Source organism: Hemicordylus capensis, chromosome 4 (genome assembly GCF_027244095.1).
Source record: "Hemicordylus capensis ecotype Gifberg chromosome 4, rHemCap1.1.pri, whole genome shotgun sequence".
Taxonomy (NCBI): domain Eukaryota; kingdom Metazoa; phylum Chordata; class Lepidosauria; order Squamata; family Cordylidae; genus Hemicordylus; species Hemicordylus capensis.
The window spans coordinates 201,630,242-201,650,320 of record NC_069660.1 but is presented as its reverse complement, the minus strand read 5'-3'; the positions used below and the strand labels follow the sequence as shown (position 1 = coordinate 201,650,320).

The following is a 20,079-nucleotide window of genomic DNA, read 5'->3' as shown; positions in this document are numbered from 1 at the left end:
GGGGCTGGAAGCATCAGGAGAGAAGGAAGGAATCAAGGAAAGTTCGATTTTGTGGTTTTCTTTTCTCAGCACGAAATATAATGATGTGCTACCTATTGCTATAATTATCTGGTTTTGCTGGATCTCAGAATGACAAAGGCAGAACTTGGGTGCTTGCCTGCCTTCCTTGAATTGTAATTTGGTCTGTTTGTGAGATGGTGTTATGCGAGAAATGGAAAGAGGCAGCACAGTGTGTGTGAAAGAGAAGGGGGGAGAGAGAGAGATTTCTTGGTGATTGCTCTGATGAGCTCCATGTCTGGCCTTGAGAGTAACCTATGCTTCACTCACTGCTCTGATCTGCTCTGCAATCTGCATTGCAAGGTGTACTCACTCAGTCAAAATCTGGCTGAAGACATTGCTGTAGTTGAGCTTATGACTATGCTTGCTGGCTGCTAAGGGTGCTGCTGTGCTGTGGCAGCTGTTGCAAGTAAGGATGGAGTCATAAAGGTATGAGAGAGCAACTTATGCCAAGAGCACTGTGGCTGGCAGTGGATTCTGGGCCAGTAATTCTTTTTGTCATCCTTGGACTATGTGTTTGACAAAATGTGTTGTTCTGTGTTGGGAAGGACTGTGTGTACTTCTGTTCTGCAGAGTTGTTTTTCAAGGCAGAAAAATGTGTGCACAGTGCACTCTGCTTGTTTCATCCACAAGGAACAATGAGAAACTTGAATCACCCTATTGTTCCCCATGGGTAGGTACTAGGGACACCAAAGTGGGTTAGGTGGTATGGTGTGGTGGATGCTACTGACCACCCAACCCACAAAATAAATGGGCAAGCAGGTAATTTTTTTCCCCACTAAACCCCATAGTATCCTATGGGGATTGGAGGGGAGTTAAAAAATTAAAATCACTTGCTTAACCATTTCTTTTGTGGGTTGGATAGTCGGTAGGACCAATCATGCCCTACCACCCAATCTTCTTTGGTGTCCCTTGGACCCACCCAAGAGGAACAATGGGATGATTCGGGTTCCACATCATTCCCTTTGGGAGAATCGATTTGAATTTTACGTGAATTTTTGATTTGATTTATCAAACCAGTCAGCAATGTATCAATTCAAATTTTTGCAATTTGATTCTGATCAAAATTGAATAGCAAAAATTAATTCATGCACACCTCTAGTTATTAGTACCCATTGGTACAGTGAATGTTACAAAGTTTGGATGGCTTTAAAAGGGGCTTTAAAAGGACCTGTCCTCCTTCATGGAGGACAGGTCTATCAATGGCTACTAGTCTGGTGGCTATAGGCCACCTCCAGTCTCAGAGGCAAGATGCCTCTGAATACCAGTTGCAGGAGAGAGGGCATGCTCTCACCTCTTGCTTGTGGGCTTCCCAGAGGCATCTGGTGGGCCACTGTGTGAGAGACAGGATGCAGGACTAGTTGGGCCTGATCCAGCAGGACTGTTCTTATGTTCTTATGCTCTTCTTCCCAGCAGGAACCACTGCAGGATATACCAGCTAAGTGGTCTATAACCAATACATTTGGTTATATTCAGGCAAACTGACAGAATAAGTTGGGTTTTTTCTTTAGTCTTGTGTATGCATCATTTTAGAGGGTATGCCTGTGCACAAGGCCTGTTACTTTTAAATTTGTTTTGTGCAATGCTTAGGTGTTTAAATGCTTAAGCTACAACAGCAGCAACAATAGCTACTACTAAGAATGCTTCTGTTGGTACAGTTTTAGCATGTACCTGTATAATCCATCTAAAAATCTAATATGGTACTTAAAATATAAGTTTAACATGAATGTTTGTTAAACAGAAAGGCAGCTTAGAATGTTTTATATAAATGATACATTATTTCTTATTTGCAAGCTTACAGATAGTCACAATGAACTGGATTTGGGCCTCAGTTGGATGTTTGAAAGTGGAGGAAAGGTCACCAGGCTGGGGGGCTTTTTCCTCCCAAAAGGAGGGAACAGGCAAGTGAGCTGGTGACCCGGGGGAGCTGCTGGTGTTCTTCCTTCACCTTTAATCATCATCCCATTCACATGCCATTTCCCTCTGGTAAGTGAATGAGCAGGCAGCAAAAAAGCAGAAAGAGCAGTAGCAATCCCTGGCTACCTAAACTTTCCTCCATTTCTAAATTTCCAATGAAGGCCAAATTTAACTCAATTTAACACTGTGAATTTACAAATAAATAAAAAATCTAGAAAAGTAGCCATGTAAGTTGTGTGTGTGTGTGTGTAGCATGAGCTTTTGTAGGCCAGGTTCAAGTTCAAGTCATTTAGCACTATGAAAGATCAGATACATCAGTACAGTTACAAAAGAAAAAGGAAAGAGAGAAGAAGAAGAAACCTATTAAATTTAACTACCACCAAAAGGCAAGCACTTAATCATGGTTATTAAATATATGGATTGAACCGGCTGTTGGTTGCTGCTGAATCTAAGCAAGGTTCTGATCCTACTCGATCAGATGCATGTTGTCTTATAAATGGCAGGCTTAAATACAGGTGCAATAAGAAAACAGGAAGAACAACAAAATCAAACCTCTCTTTTGACTCTGAGAATTTTCCCCTCCAGTTCAGATGGAATCATCTTCCCCCTGTTAAGATGTTAAGGAAAGAGAACCAACAGTTGATAAAGAAATGTTTAATCCAGGCCTACAAATAAGTTTATAAAAGTTTGGTTCAGGCTTCTAAACAGAATGTAAGACAAGTATGCCAGAATGAAATGGTTTGTTTAAGAATGTGAGGTCCTCGGCCAAGAGGTAGCAAATACCAGAGCCTGACAAAATTTACTGTATGTAGCCAAGATCATGAGACAATTCCCCACTCAGCAGAGAAAGAAACAGCTGGGACCAGAAGATACCAATGGGGGGTGGGTGGGGGGGGGAGCGCAGATAGGCCAAACAGTAGCTCATGTCCAAGGCTAGTTGGCACCTCATGAAAACATCTCTTTGTTCACAAAGGCATGTATTGTAGGATTTACTGATTTGCTTGCCTTTTAAAAATCTATATAAGCTAGCCACTGCGTACCCTCGGCACGCAGTGCTTGTCAGACTTTTTTGACCTGTACTGTGCCTTCATGATCATGAATAAAAGCTTTTTTGAGCACACGCCCCTCGTTGTATTTGACTAAATTCTGTCAGGCAGTTAGTTCTATTGCGGGAACCTGGCCTAATCCTCTTTAGTTCAGTAAGATGCCCCATTCTCTATCAAATCTGATGGAAGGATGAAAGCAAAGGACTGAATTAAACAGGAGGGCAAGGTTCCAGAGGATTTCCCCGCCACACAGTTGCTAAATATACTCATTGAGCACCCTTCCAAATGTGCAGGAATGCAGGGGTCATTCTGTCCTCTCCCATATCAAAGCCTTGGAAACAGATTGCCACAAAACTCATGGAACTCATTTCCCTCTCCCACTCTCAGCACAAAAGAATCTGTGTACACAGTTTTGGAAAGGAACAGGACACTTGGATCTACATATGGAAAACATGGACCTCACAGTGAAAGAAGGCATGTTTCCTTGTGACTGGCAGTATATGCTTCCCAGCTTAAGACCTGGGCCAACCAAGGAGAAGGATGGATGGGATGGATACTGGTCTAAGCTTCAGAAATAAGGCTTTTTGTACTACTTCAATATTTTCCATTCTATCTATGGCTTGTGTTGCACTTCCTATAGTGCAATGACAAAAGCAATACAACCCATCTTAACATGAGTATTTTGAGGTGATGTTCACAGCACAGCTCTTTTCAGTTAGAACAAAGTAATAAAACACTGGAAGCCAAAGGCACTGGTTTTCTTATTTCAGAGACCTTTGTGCAAGGAGTAAACAAGAGTTCCAAAAATAACATTACAAAGAAAAGGCCTGCTAGTTCTTAATAACCGGTAGTTCTAGATCTGTTGCATTCCTATCCTTTTTCCTCCCTTCCTCATCAAGGCCATTAAAGAGATGCAAGTTTTGAATGACTACTCTGGATATGTATAGAACAGTTAGAGCCATCTGGAAGGCACAAAAAGAATGATATGCAATTAAGCCACACTCAGGTAGCAGTATGCATACCAAGCACTGAATGATTCAGATCAGTGCTGCATTAAAAACAACCACTGCCCTCAACTCCTTTTGAGGAAAAGTGTAGCGTACATGACACCAGCATTCAGGAATGTGAACATATGTGAAGCAATAAAGATTCTATGCAAATAAATACATGCAAATGAAATAAGGAGGAAAAGAGACATGCACGGAGAATATCTTAAAGTTTTACCTTTCATCACACTTGACAGCAACAACATTATCCATCCCAATCCCAAGAACTGCTGCAGCTTTCTTAACAGAATAATGGCTCTTGAATGAAAATATTAAATTGAAGAAGGATCTCAAAACACTCATTAGAATGGAAAAATTAAACCAGAAATAATAAAAACCTTTCAAGCAAACTTATTTAGACAGTGGCTGACATCCTGACTTCCCCTCTCCCCTGAAGTTCACCCTGTGACCTGAAAATAGGTCCCTGAAGGCTTCACGACCCTCAGAGACCTACTTCTGGGTCTCAGATAGCATGTCCGAGGGCAGGGGATATTTGTGAAAATGTCCCCGCAGGCATGCATACTGCTTTAGAATGCAGTCGCAGTGCCCATACAGCACCAGTGATTTGTTGGAAGCTCTGGTGCTTCCTTAGATGGGAAGGCAGTCACTAAATGCAATAAAATAACATTTTCTGTCCAATTGTCCCCAGACCCCAACCCAAAAGAGACACTGAGCCATATTTTCTTGGGTAAAGGGCCACAACTTTATTAAGCAAAACAAAAGCATAGCGAACTGTAAAACAAGGGTGATAATCACCCTCAAACAACAGTGCGGGCCTACTAAGGCCATGTAAGGAAACCACTATCCTACCCGCACCTTTCAGGGCGACACACCCTGGCTCAGGAAACAGGCAGGTGAAACCTGCCCTTCCCCTTCAAAGCCAACCCCTTTTCATAAGAGGGCCTGGTTACTTCTAGGCCTTCGCCCACCCTGGACCGCTCAGCCCAAGGGTTAGAGAAGCCCTGAAGGCAGTTTCGTGGCCAACCAATACTCCCCGGGCTGCACAAACCACAGGGGAGCGATTGACCAGTCCACCTCTTAATTATCCAAAGGTGCTCATCAAAGTGCTTACTTCAAGATACCCCCCCCCAGCCCACACTGTTCCTGCCCCGTTGTGACCTGCCTAACTCAACTCAATCCCCCTTACAGAAAAGAGTAGCCGAAAAAAATTCCCAACCATGGCCAATCTGTTGGGAGCAAAAAATTCCTACTCGGCCCCCAACAGGGCGACCAGTCACTAAACCCGCTCTGCAAAAGGGATGGGAGGGAGGGGATGCCTGGACAACTGAAGGCCAGGGGCGGGAGCCGGCCTCCTAACGGCCGTACGCCCCACCTCCAACTCTCGCCCAACCAATGGGCACTCTTTTGAGCCATGCGCAGAGGGGCTGGAACAAATTGCCCTCCACTCTGCACAAGGCCAAGGGGAGGAGCATTCTAAACATGCTAATTGGACTTACGTATACTTTATTATAGTCATACACAAAAATATGCTAACTGGAAATAAGCCACACAGGTATCAATGAGACTGATTTTCAAAAACACTTACAGTAGGATTGCAATCCTAGCTATACATGGCAATGGTGTGTCAAATTTACATGAATATTTTAGCTTGGATTCAAAGGTGCCCTTCCACCGGCAGAAAAGCTCTTCTGCCAACAGAAGTGCAGTTCTCTTATACAGTATATTCATCTATTCATTCATCCATTCAACGTATTTATATACCGCCCCATATAAAATCTCAGGGTGGTTTATGATTTAAACAAACAGAAACTAAAACCTAGGAATCATTAAAACAGATTAAAATTACCATAAATACAATTTTAAAACAAACTAAAAGCCTGATGAAACAGGTGTGTTTAAAAATGTCATTTAAAAACAACCAGAGATGGGGAATTTGCTGATGAAATTCTGATTTCATTTAGGAATGTATTCCAGAGCCTTGGGGCAACCCTAGAGAAGGTCTGGTTTGGGGTTGCCACCAAGCGAGCCAGTGGCAACCGCAAGCAGAGATCCACTGATAATAGGTGGTGAAGTTCATGAAGAAGAAGGCACTCTCTTAAATACCCTGGGCCCATGCCATTCAGGGCTTTGTAAGTAATAACCAGCACTTCGTATTTTGCCCGGAAACTAACCGGTAGCCAGTGCAAAAAGGTAAAGTTGTGTTGTCAAGTCTGTGTTGACTCCTGGCAATCACAGAGCCCTGTGGTTTTCTTTGGTAGACTACAAAAAGAGTTTACCATTGCCATCTCCCATGCAGTATGAGATGATACCTTTCAGCATCTTCCTATATCGCTGCTGCCCGATATAGGTGTTTCCCATAGTCTGGGGAAAATTCTGGGAATCCTGGCAGGGATTCGAACCAGCAACCTCCTGCTCCCTAGGCAAGTTACTTCCCCACTGTGCCATTAAGTGGCTGGCAGTCAGTGCAGTTCTTTTAAAATAGGAGTAATGTGGTCTCTTCAAGTGACCCCAGAGACCAACCTGGCTGCGGCATTCTGCAACAGTTGCAGTTTCCGAACTACATACAAAGGCAGCCCCAATGTAGAGCGCATAGCAATAGTCAAGCCTGAATGTTACTAGCCTATGCACCACTGTTTTAAGGTCGTTTATCTCAAGAAATGGACATAGCTGGGATATCAGACGAAGCTGATAGGAAGCCCTCCTGGCTGCTACCCCAACCTGAGATATGAGGAAGGGGTTTGGGTCCCGAAGTACTCCCAAGCTGCATACCTGATATTTCAGGGGGAGTGTAACCCCATCCAGAACAGGCAGATCTAAAACACTTCCCACATTATCTCCTTCTTGTTTGGATTCAACTTCAGTTGTTTCTCCCTCATCCAGCCCTTTACTGGTGCCAAGCAAGCATTTAGAGAGGTTAAGCCATCTCCTGATGAAGTTGATATGGAGAAATAGATCTGGGTGTCATCAGCATATTGATAGCAACCTGCTCCAAATCTCCTATTGATCTCTCCCAGTGGTTTCATGTAGATTTTAAAAAGCATTGGGGATAGAATGGAGCCCTGTGGGACTCCATATAATAGCTCTCACTTTGAAGAACAACAATCTCCAAGCAACACCATATGGAATCTACCCAAGAGGTAGGAGTGGAACCACTGCAAAGCAATGCCTCTCACCCCTAGCCTCCTCAGGTGGTCCAGAAGGATACCATAGGTAATGGTACTGAAAGCCATTGAGATATCCAAGAGGGCCAACAGGGTCACACACCACTTGTCGATTCCCAATTGGAGATTATCTATCAGGCCGACCAACACAGTCTGCATCCCATAGCCCTCCTGAAAGCCAGTTTGAAATGGGTCTTAGCAGCAGAGCATTGCACAAAGAAAGTAAAGTGAATTGCAGAAATGTTCTTTCATATGTCTACCATCCATATACACAACAATGTATATTATTTGTTCCTCTGGATTTCATATATTGTTTTGTAGTTTGAGTCCCCTACTGTGTGTGTAGTGGGCAGCCATCCAGCACTGATAGAGATAACTGGAAAAAGCAGTTGACCTTGATTAACATACTGGAGACCCTAGGTCATGACCCAATCCGTTAACAGGTTGGGTAGGACAAAAAGAGCTCCAGAGAGTCTTCTGGGAAGAAGGGTGTGCTCAGGTGAGAAAGCAGCAATGGAATCTTGCCAGATTCTCTCAGGGTGAGTTCTGCAAGTCCCTGGGGGGTCAAGGAATTGCAGGGGTTGGTTTCACCTAAGTCCTGGTGACATCCAAGGGAAGGAAGCCAAAGCTTATGGCTTTTGGAAGTTTGACTTTCGGAAGTGTTTTAGTAAGACTTGTGTTAGAAGTTATTTTCTTTTGTGTGTATTATTATTTTATTTAAATTTATTTATTTATTTATTTATTTGTTATATTTCTATACCGCCCTTCCAAAAATGGCTCAGGGTGGTGCTGCTTTGTATATCCAAGTATCTGCTTCTTGTAACTATCTTCAACCCTAACCTAGGGACTGATTACTTTAAGTTCCACCTGAGAACATCTGGGTGTTTTGTGGAAAAAAATTGTAACTACTAAGCTAATATTATGTGCAACAGCTGTGTGTATAATTCTGAACTGGCTTATTCTTTTTCCTAAAATAATAAATCAATAAATTGTTTTCTTTGATTTTACAAGCCCTCTCAGAGTGTTTGTCTGAGTCTGCGGGTGGGTGGGGAGGGGAAGCCTCTAGTTCACAAGGCCTCCACCAGGATCGCTAAGCCTGCTACTTCTCCACTTAAACATATATAAGTAGAACCATGTATTTCTATTGGCCTGTTAGAAAAGTAAAGAGGGGACTGGAATTTCTAGAGTTCCCATTCCAGTCAGAGGTTAGCTAAGGAATGCTTGGTGGTAGCGATACAATCTACCAAAGATTCTTCTTTTCTTTTTAATTAATTTTAAACCCAGTCAGCTTGCCAGGTAACAGGGAGGGGTGATTCAGCGATAATTCTTCCCATGTGAGCCGGCTGGTGGGTCACTACAGTGTGTACAAAGCAAGCCTAATGGCAAGGGCATAAAAGCTTTCCCAAGGGAAAGCTAGCTTTGCCATGGTGAACTGCATGCACCTCAGCCATTAGGACTTGCTTTGCACTTGGAGATTTCTGTGCTCCAGCCATTAGCAATGGGCAAGCTAACATTTGTAGAGATGTGCATGGAACCGTAAAAGCTGGTTTGGCTCATATACGAACTGGATTCGAGCCGAACTGGCCCAGCCCAGTTCGATGCACAATTGAACCCGGTTTGGGTACAAACCAAGCCGGTATGGAGGGCTCAGAGGTCTACTGGGTAAAGGGGAATCTGATAATGATTCCCCTTTACCAGTAAAGGGCAAGGCAGGGTTCTTCTGTTAAAGTAGAGTGGGAGGGAGGGAGGGAGGGAAGTTAAAATGTACCTCAGAAGTGCTGCCAGCATCATTAGAAGTGCCAGGGCATCCGTGCCAGCCTGGGTTGAACTGGGTTTGGTTTGGTTCCATCTCAGACTGAACTGGGCCAGTTTGATTTGACTTCAGCCCTTCAAGCCAAGCCAGCTTGAACTTGAGCCTCAAGGTGGCCTGCATACCCCTAAGCATTTATGCAACAGTTTGCAGAACAGCACCACTGTACGAACTTCTGTTCACACTCTTTGGAGCCAACCCATCATGTATGCAGCATAAACAAGCAAAATAGATAAAGATCTTACAATTTAAAGTCTAACAGTGGCAGAAAACAGGAAGGAGAGTAATAGGAGAAGCAAGGGTAACTACTGTGGATATTTATATACTACTATGGATATTTATATACCATTCTTCAACCAATGTTCTCAAAGCGGTTTACATAGAAAAATAAATACATAAATAAATACATAAATAAGATGGTCCCTTGTTCCCAAAGGGCTCACATTCTAAAAAGAAACATAAGGCAGATACCAGCAACAGCCACTGGAGGGATGCTATGTTGGGATTGGATAGGGCCAGTTGCTCCTCTCCCTGCTAAATATAAGAGAATAACCACTTTAAAAGGTATCTCTTTGCTCAGTTAGCAGGGGTAACAAGGGATGAATGTGAGCAAATTATTGAACACATTGTTAGATCCCACTGCAATCGGCAACTAAGAGACTGAGGGATTAAACAAAGGTGTCACAGAAAAGGAAAAGGTGAGTTTATTATTACTTTAATAGAGGCATCATACGATGATGTATATGATAATGAGTTAAAATACACTGTGGGGTTTTGTTTAGTTTGAGTGTTGTTGTTTTTTTAAATTTAGTTTTGTATTTTACAAACATCTTTCCCAGTCCCCCAGCACCCGCCCTGCTCCCCCAAGCCTGGCCTTCTTTTTCCGAGTCAGCACTGGCTGGGGAGAGATGAGAAAAGAAAGGAGAGATAGAGGGAAAGAGAAAGAGGGAGAAGGAAAGCAGAAGGGGGGGAGGGAAGAGGAGAAGGGATACACACCATTGCATCAGTAGATGTGGGTAGATTAGAGGAGTTTTTATTCCAAGAATAGTTCAAGGAAGTTGTCCCAGGTTTCTGACCATTTATCCTATTTATTTACTTTTATGAGGACCTTTTTTCATGTGCCACTAACTCAAGCAGGTCATGCACCTAATCCTCACTCCTAGGGGGATTGGGAGATTTCCACTGCCACAGTATTAATCTCTTGGCTACCAGTAAGCTTCTCCATAGCCATTGTTTAGAATTGGATTTTAGTCCCCAGTCGGTTGGGATATAACCCAATACTACATGCAGGTACTTCAGTGCAAGAAATGAATCCATCACTAAGTTAATTCACATAATAACCTCCCTCCAGAAGCATTGCACCATGGGACAATCCCAGAACATATGAGTTAAGTGGGAGTGATGATTATTGCATCTCCAACAGTTACTATCTGAGGCCATTTTTCATTGCTTAAGATGCAGAGAGGTCCAATAGGCCCTGAAAATAATCTTCTGTTGGATTAGGCACAATTTAAGCTCCATTGAGCTGCCTTGAATACTACCGGTTAACACAGGCAAAGAAAGATACGTAGATTCATTGCAAATGGATACTTACATGCTCAGAAACAAACAGTGCAATGTCTGGCAGGGCTGCCATGCCCTTGGTTTTAATCTCAGGGAAACGTTTATAACGGGCAACTAAAACACTGTAGAGATTTGATATGCTTCCCCCTGGAAGACAAAGTCATAAATTATGCTTCTGCTTGAGTAATTTATCATTGGAAATGAAGAATCCCACAACCACTGCTGCAGGTTCGGTGCACAGGTTTCAGGACCAAGTGAGGACTATTCACACATTAAATTGAACGCTCGTACAGCGAGTGTATAGTGTGCACAGGTACAGACCTTTTCACAGGTACAATTATTCATGTGGTATGTTGAACAAAGGTACAGATGTATACTTCCTACATGAACCTGTACCATGCATCTAAAGGGGTTCAGGTTCACTTTTAAAATGAACATAGGGACAGTCAATCATACAAACTCATATATGAGTTCACAGACATCTGTACAGCGTAATGTCTGAATTAGTGTAATGTCTGAATTGGGCTGTGAAGTCCACTTTAAATCATTCCATATGGTAGCTTTTCCCTGTGGACAGTGGGTTTTGTTGTTGTGTGTGCATATTTGCATCTATCACCTTGTTTCCAGTCAAGCAATTTTCTCTGTGCCAGAGAATTCTCCCACCACCACCACTTTTTGTGGTGATAGGAAAGAAATTGATCAATCCATCTGCACATGAAAATCTCATGATGTGGGGAAACCTGCCATGTGCAGACTTCTATAGGGGCCTTTACAAGGCAATCAAGTTCATTGACCTGAAGTATTTAGAAGAGTGTCATGGCCATTTGCCTGCATAGTTTTGCAACCTGTTGTAGTACTTCAGAGTTAAAAGTCGACCCCAGCCACACTACTACAATGAAAATAGTTCCTATCAACAGGTGACACTGTTGCAGCATCATGTAAAGCTCTTATATGACACAGAACCAGTTGAAACAGCATGGAGCATGTGATAACTGAGGATGACTTCTGAAAGCATTTTGGCTACCTTGGAGCTTTATGTATTGTTGCCCTTCATAATTTAAGAGCCAAGCAACACCATCAGCAGTCTCATACAATGTACCTGTTACTATGCGGTATCATTTCAGATTGCAGCCAGGACATAACATGTTTGAAATTAGGAACATAGGAAGCTGCCATATAATGAGTCAGACCACTGGTCTATCTAGCTCAGTATTTCTACACAGACTGGCAGTGCCTTCTCTCTCAGCCCTATCTTGGAGAAGCCAGAGAGGGAACTTGAAACCTTCTGCTCTTCTCAGAGTGGCACCATCCCCTGAGGGGAATATCTTACAGTGTTCACACTTTTAGTCTCCCCGCATATGCAACCAAAGTGGACCCTGCTTAGCTAGGGGGACAAGTCATGCATGCTACCACAAGACCAGCCCTCCTCTTATTTGTGAAATTGCTTCCACAGATTACACACACACACACACACACCCTAGCATTTCAAGGAGAAAGGTTTTGGAGTGGTTGGGTGATTTTGATGTGGGAGAACATTCAAATGTTAGATTACAGCCTGAAGTGGTACATTCCTGAAAAAGATGAAGGTTGTAGATCACATGTTCTGGGAACCCCCCAGATAACAGGGTTCTCTTGTATGCACAGAATATCTTCACATTCATTTGCAGCTGAAAAATGAGCAATTGCCAATCAGTGTACTACTCTAGATGGACCAATGACAGGTCATCAGTATAAAGCAGCTTCCAAGCAACTCTGATACATGTTGATTCTAGGATCTGTATAAGGCTCAATAATAATGTTCAGCTACTTACCGGGAGAAAATATGCCATCTGTTTCACTGTCTCCCCATCCAATAATTTCATGCATTTTTTTCAATAGGATCTCCTCCATTACAATGAACACGGGAGCTATTTCATATGTAAACCTAATAAATGTTTTAAAGCAACCCACACAGTATAATCAGAAAAGTAAGAGGCACAAAGGAATTCATTAAAGTAGCTTGATGAAGAAAAAAAAGTTAAAGAAAAATCAATGTATATTTCTACTCAGTGAAGCAAGGGAGAGCTATTCACAGAAGTGGGCTTCAGCCCAAGCAGACCACAAGAATGTCAATGTAGAAGTTTATTTGGATGCACATCTGCATCTAACTTTTAAAGATATATATATGGCTTTGGAGCTGAGTGTCTGAAGGACTATCTTCCTCTGTATAAATCTGACCAAGAATTAAGATAATAAAGGCTGGAGGTCTTTCTCTGGGTATCCCTGCTTTCACCAGTAAGATGGGTGGTGACTGGGGTGAGACCTTTTTAGTAGTGACTATGGTATTCATTCATTGAGGCGGGTCTCACGATCCGTGAGACCCGCTTTTTCCAAAACTGAGGGGAGAGTGAGCTAAGCCCGCTCTCCCTGCAGATGATCGGGCAAAGAGCTCTGGGCGGCCGGATTGGCCGCCCACATGATTGCTGGTTCCATGACGGAGCCGGTGGGGGCTGGAGGGAGTGGGGGCCCATTGGCCCCCGCAAGCTCCAGCATGCCCTGCGCAAGTGCGCAGGGCATGCTGGTGAGAACCCCGGAGTCAGGAACTCTTTTCGCCTACCCTTCAGGGGTCTCCTCATGAGTTGCCGTGGTGCGGAGCCACACCACAGCTACTCACGATCCAATAGCCCAGGTTTGCGGAATGCTTGCTCCGCAAACCTGGGCTAAGGGACAGGCTACTTGAGCTGGTTAGCCACTCAAGAACCACCGAGCTCAAGAACCACCGGTGGTTCTTACGATCAGCAAAAATCGGGCTAGGCTCTCCTAGCCCGATTTTTGCTAATCATGAGCATAGCCCCATTCATTCATTCATTCATTCATTCTTACATTTCTACACTGTCCCATCCAACGACTCTGGGTGGTTTACAAAACCAAAACAAAGAAATCATCCAAAAATCAAACTAAAACTCACAAAATATAAACAATTCAAACAATTTAGAACTGGGGGGGAAATTAAAGCAATTTTAAAACCCTAGAAGGCTAGACCAAACAAATACATCTTAAGGGCTTTCTTAAAGGCCAGTAATGTATTTATACCATGGATTTCTCTGAGGAGTGCATTCCACAACCAAGGAGCAGCTACAGAGAAAGCCCAGTCGTGAGTCACTACCAGACACACTGGTGGCAGCTGGAGACGGACCTCTCCAGATGACCTCAATATGCAATGGGGATCATACAGAAGAAGGTGTTCTGTAAGGCTAAGCCATTCCGGGCTTTAAAGGTAATAACCAGCACTTTGCCTTTTGCCCAGAAACATACCAGCAGCTTTTTAAGTACAGGCATAGTATGGTCTCTCTGGGTTACCCCAGAGACCAATCTGGCTGCCACATTTTGAGCTAACTGATGTTTCCGAACTACATACAAAGGCAGCACTATGTAGATCACATTGCAGTCGTCAAGCCTGGGGATTACCAGCTGGTGCACCACTGTTTTGAGATCATTCTCTTCAAGGAATGGACGCAGCTGTCGAATCAACCAAAGCTGGAAAAGGCGCTCCTAGCCATAGCCTCCACCTGAGACACGGGGGGGGGGTGGATCTAAGAACACCCCCCAAGCTGCATGCCTGTTCCTTCTGGGAGGGTGTAACCCCATCCAGAACATGAAGATCCATCATATCCCTCAAATTCTGATCCCCACAGTGAGCACCTCTGTCTTGCTTGGATGTATGGTATGCCTTCCATAGGGAGGCTTTCATGGTACCTTCATTGTTAAATTCAGGCAATAGATCAACACATTGTTTACCTAAGCTTTGTAATGACCAGTGGGCCTGATGAAAAAAACTGGTATGGATTCATTTAATTGCTATTTATTTATGTGGTATATTAGTGTGATCAGTGCTGCACGTATTCATTTTAGTCTTCTGACTGTCTCCTATAGTGTTTTTGGTGTTTTTATTGGCTGTGTTATTTTATAGGTTAGTATTTTTATTTTTAGCTTCTCTGCTCTGGAAATTTCATTCAAACTGAAAATGGTTTACAAATATCTGGGGCGGGGGGGAATCAATAAATATGTAGCATGATGCACATGGAACTGGCTGGATAATTTTTTTGATGGAAATGTGGCTACAAATACCCGTTATTCCCAAATATACATTGTCGTCATCATTAGGGGACAAGTAGTGGTTGTGTGTGAATATGTTCCAAACTCAATGTAACTTTAAATGTGCTGTTTTGCGCTGCAATTTGTTCTTTTGGGGATACATAATAGATTTGGGTACGGGTTTTTTTTTAACATTAGCTAGCATTGGTCTCAGAATGAAAGCCGCAAAGAGGAAGTGCTGCTATAAATGGAATGAAGGAAAGTCAAGAAATGCTTTCTGTTTAACATTGAATGGACAAGGTGAAAGAATACTAGACTGCTACCTAAAAATGAACTTATTAGCTCAACATATCTATCTATCATATTTCTGTACTGCCTGAAACGTACATCTCTAGTATGTTTATATAAGAATTCCTATAGAACACTCTTCTTTCAAAAATGTTGACGAAGCCGCTTACATTGTTTAAGGAATGGAAAGATGGTTCCCTGCCTCAAAAGGACTCACAATCTAAAAAGACAGACCACTGACACCAAGAACAGTCACTGGGAGGGAGGGTGCACCTGGATCAACAGGGGAAGTTGTAGGCCTGTGCAAAGAAACAGCTTTGAAGGGCTGAAGCTGAATGATGTGCACATTGCCCACAACCCTGTAGCAGCCGGTGCGGGCACTGCCAGAGGGGTGGCAAGAGGCACCTGAGGGTAAATTAATAGGTCCTTACCTCCGCTCTCGCCACATCTGAACACTGCTCTTCCCCACTCGCTGCATTTCCCCCCACCAGCGCTGTTCTCAAAAATGGTCCCACCGGGGCAGCAGCGTACCTCCTTGCCACCCCAGTACGTCGCAGACATGCGTGCACATGTTGTGCGGCCACTTCCGGCCCATAACATACAGGGTTGGCAAGGAGGTATGCTGCTGCCCCGGTGGGACCATTTTTGCGAATAGCACCAGCAGGGGAAATGCAGGGGGCGGGGAATGCAGTGGGAGGGAAGAGCACCCTCCTCAGTCCTTAAAGTTGTCCCCTTGAACCTTCAAACCAGCAGTCGCTGGTTCCGTGCACATCCCTATAGGACAACTCTGCATGGATTTATGTGGGAGGATTGTCTGCCTCCATGCAGGGTTGTGGGTGATGTGCGCATGATTAGGCAGCAACCCTTCAAAGCTGAATTTTTGCATAGGCTAGAAAGTGGTCATACCCCTGCTAAATGCAAGATAGCCGCCACTTGAAAAAGTGACTCCTTGTCCAGTTAGCAAGAGTAAAAATGCTTATTGATTTAAACATGAACCATGAGTTAGGGATGTGCAGAACCAGTCCACCAGAAACCGAGCCGCTTCGAGTAGTTTTCTTATGAACCACTTCAAACTGCTTTGAGCTGGTTCATCCATCCAACTGGCCTAGCCGATGGGTTTGACTGGACTGGTTCAGGGACGTGCAGTTTGGTCCAAATTCAATCCTAATTCAGACTGAACCATGACAAAAGAGTCCATGCATATCCCTACAATGAGTTTTATGTAGGATATGATGCCTGAAGATTAGTAATTAATTATATTTATTTATAGTACTATACAATAAAGCTATACAGCAAGTGAATAATAAGACAAACGCAGAGGCTATGTAATTAGTTTCCCCTTTCCTTTGATCAAAGTCCCCTTTTGATCATATTGTGCCTTGCCCATATGCTGTTGCTCTTTTATCCTTTCTTACAGTCGTATTGCAGTTGCAGCCAAATTCACAAAGTAGCAGTTTTAATGAACTGTAGATGATGTATTAGACATTTCAGTCCACAGGGTAAGAGAAATATCATAGTTCACTACACAGGTCCAGTGAGCTTGGCATGAACAGTGCTAGACTCAGAAATGGCATATAGCGGCACCACGCACTATAACCCCAGTACAATATTTCGTTCTAATAATGGAGGATTGAAATGTCATGGTGCTCCAAAGGATGCAGGCAGGGTCTCATTGCTAAGAACTTTGGAAAGGGCCACTCTAGCAACAATTATTGATGTTCCTGTTATTACTGCTGCCATACAGGTGTCCCTCTTTATCCGCCGTTCCAGCACCTGCGGTTTCACATATCCATGGTCAGACAGGGCGACCCAACCTCATTATTCACGGATATGAAAGGGTTAAAATTCACCTGTCCACAGTTCCTAGGCAGCTCGAAATGACCTCTGAAATGACCTCTGAAATTCTGCTGAACAGAGCCAATTTGTGGCTTTTTCTTTTTAAAAAAAATCCCTGTGATTTTTCATGGGAAAATGGCAGAATTGGGGGTTTGGGTGGGGGCATTGCTGGACAGCTGGAGACCTGCAGAGCATGGCACAGTATGTGATTACTCCAATTTCTGCCTTTTTATTGCTTCCCCCCCACCCCGTTCAGGAACCTAACCCCCCCCCAATTGCCATTGACTTAAGGTCTCATCAGACGAGGTTTTGTTATCCACGGAATTTGGTGGGAACAAAACCCCCAAGGATAACAAAGGCCACCTGTATATGACTTGCATCAAAGAACTACATAGGCTAAGAACCCAAAGAAGTACTTTGGATTTTGCACTTGTATATACCTAGCAGAACATAATTGCCTATGGAATGATGCTTACAGAGAGGTTCATTTTTGTTGTGCCCTGTTGGTAAATATTCTTTCTTGCACCTATTGGTTTTACCTCTTTTTCATTCTTCTACTGTGTGTTGTGTCTGCAGGAGCATCTATTTGCCAGAAGATGGGAAGAAAGATCAAGAGAAGGAGAATGCCTCCTCATAACTGTTGTGAACAAAATCTAAAACTGTAGAACAAATTACTCTGATAACTAAATAAGCTTGATTGAAATCACTGGAGTTTTTAGCAACAGATACTTTGGTAAATTATTGGGAGAACTCCAAAGGCCAGGTATAACCAACCAGCAGCATAATAATAAACTAAGTATTTTACTAATTTTTGTTCTATACTTTAAAAACAGAGATTCTGCACAAGAAAAAATCCATTGTGAAAGTAATTATCTTTAATTCTAAACAGAGAATCAAGACTTTTGGAAATAGCCTTTGATGTAGTCCTGCTGTGCAGTCCAAAATTGGTCAATAAGCTATCTTTGTTCCAAACTCATTACTGGAAATTTGGGACAGCGTGGGAAAATTACATTTGATGGAATTTTCCATAAGAACTTAAGCGCAGACATTAGTTATTAACAGCATTCCCATTGATTCTGGTAGACTTCCCAACTCATCTTTTATAAGTTCTTAAATGGTGCCCATTTTGTAAAATTTCACTATGGAGATGGATTGATTCATTCACATGAATAGTGTTAAGGAACTTGAACAGATGCAATTAAGATATGAAGATTTTAAAATGAAGATTCTGATGGCAATGGCTGAGTTCAGACATAATGGAAACCGTAGTTTCCCACTGCAGGAACAAGCCTCAGAGAGACAACGAGGCAGTTCTCACGACCGCCAAAAAGTGGGCTAAGGGAGCCTAGCCCGCTTTTTGGTGGTTGTATGCAGCCACGGGAGCCGAGTGGCTCCCGGCAGCAAGCCGACCTAAGTACCCCTCCCCTTAGCCCAGGTTAGCGGAGTGAGTGCTTCGCTAACTGGGGCTAATGGATCATGTCCTGCTGCAGTGTGGCTCCACGCCATGGCAACTCACAAGGAGACCCCCAACCGGGAGGCTAAAAAGCAGCCTCCCAGCTTGGGGGCGCCTCCAGCATGCTCTGCGCATTCATGCAGAGCATGCTGGAACTTCCAAGCCCCCGCCAGCTCTGTGACGGAGCCGGCAGTCATGTGAGTAGCCGATCTGGCCCCTCAGGGCAGAATGCAGGATCGTCGACAGGGAGATCAGGCTAAGCCCGCTGTCCCTGCTCAACCCCATCTGGCGGTTCCCGCTGATCGTGGGGACAATCTCATTGGCTTATGCACACCTCCTCTCTCCTCCTCTTTCACATGAAAGAGATAACAGGTAAAAGTCTGAACTTTCAGGTTGAACTAACTACAGTTTCCTGTTATGAACAAACTCAGAGAACTGCAGTTTGTAGAAACTACAGTTAGTTAAACTAGGATCTAAATCCAAAGTTGATCCTGGATTTATTTTACCTAATTGTGGTTTGAAGCAATTAGAAGTCATTTGGTTTTATAGTTGTTAGTTAAGTCAGAGTAACCTTGTAAAACTAAGAAAGGTGGCATTATTTATTTAACGTATGTACATACATGTTTGTATTTGCTGTAGCTGTCAGCCATTCCCCGGCAAGTCCTATTATGTTAAGGCCACTGGAAAGCTGGTTGAAATAACGAGGATGTCCTTAAAATAGAAAAGTTAAAGCAGATCAATGTTTTGAAAGCAATCATCAATTTTTAACAAAGTTTCAATTATTGATTGATTGATTTGATTTGATTTGATTTGATTTGTATACCGTCCTTCCAAAATGGCTCAGGGCGGTTTACCCTTGGGTCCATAGACAGTTTGAAGTTATTGTGGAAAGGGAAGTAATACCTAGATACCAGGTCTTAAAGGATTGCTATGAAGTCAGATAGGGCATAACAAAACATTTTGTGAGTGTGTATTTACATATGAGAGCATCTCGAAAAGAAGGAAGCTGTGGGGCTGTGGTGGGCTATATATCTTCCTATATGGTCTGTAACAATGTTATATCTCTTAAAGCAATGTTATATGAACTCAATGTACTGTCTCCCCCACCCCACTCTTTATTAAAACACATTTACAATGCTAAACAACATTGATTGAAGCACAGACAGCAAAACATAATACAACAAACCCTGATTCATCAGTCTATCCAAACTCTAATATTGTCTCAAGAAGGAAAACAACCAAAATTTTCACAATTGGTGTAAAGAATAAATTCAGTCAGTCAGTCAGTTAGAAGAATAAAAGCAGACCATATAGCATAGAAAGCATTATTTGTCATCGACAGGACCAAATAACATGGATTAGCTTTTCTGAGATTGTGATATGCCATAAATTCTTATACCAGATATCCATCGACATGGTTTGATTTTTCCTGTGTTTGGCTAAACCTGGCAGCAGTTACACAATTAAACTCTTTGATGTCACATCTGTGTTTACTCCAGAAAATACATTTACTAGTGCCAGCTGGGGTCATAAACCTATTTTCTGGTTTGTAACCCAATGTACTGTCCATTACCTGTTTTAACTCCATATTTCAAGGTATCTCTACAGTCAACAAGTATTTGTTCCAGAGGCTCTGGCTGATCAGAAAGCTCCACACTGAAGCCTTCAAGTCCTTCCAGTAGCTGATGTGGGTGATGGAAATCCAGCACTTTATTTTTTCCATCATAGGTCTTTTTGATATAGCTCAGGAGAATATCCACCATTTCATGAAGGAATTGTTCTGTGAATTTCTCACCATTTCTAGCGGGCAGTAGATCTAGGGGGGTGAAAACCACACTTACTTAAATGTAGAAGTTTGTAGCAAAGA

General features: G+C 43.0%; 1 protein-coding gene across 4 annotated transcripts in view; it reads right to left on the bottom strand.

Moving 5' to 3' along the window:
* Nucleotides 1-20,079, bottom strand: part of LOC128325105 (glutamate decarboxylase 1-like) — a 61,906-nt gene that overhangs the window by 17,919 nt on the left and 23,908 nt on the right. For 3 of the 4 annotated variants that reach the window (XM_053250569.1, XM_053250567.1, XM_053250568.1), the window contains exons 3-8: nt 19,786-20,028; nt 18,833-18,923; nt 12,373-12,485; nt 10,593-10,708; nt 4,245-4,324; nt 2,527-2,581 (exon numbers count right to left, since the gene is read on the bottom strand). In XM_053250569.1, the coding sequence (XP_053106544.1) occupies nt 2,527-2,581; nt 4,245-4,324; nt 10,593-10,708; nt 12,373-12,485; nt 18,833-18,923; nt 19,786-19,975 (645 nt within the window). In that variant the 5' untranslated portion in view covers nt 19,976-20,028. The remainder of the gene's footprint in view (nt 1-2,526; nt 2,582-4,244; nt 4,325-10,592; nt 10,709-12,372; nt 12,486-18,832; nt 18,924-19,785; nt 20,029-20,079) is intronic. The other variant, XM_053250570.1, reaches the window with a different exon arrangement.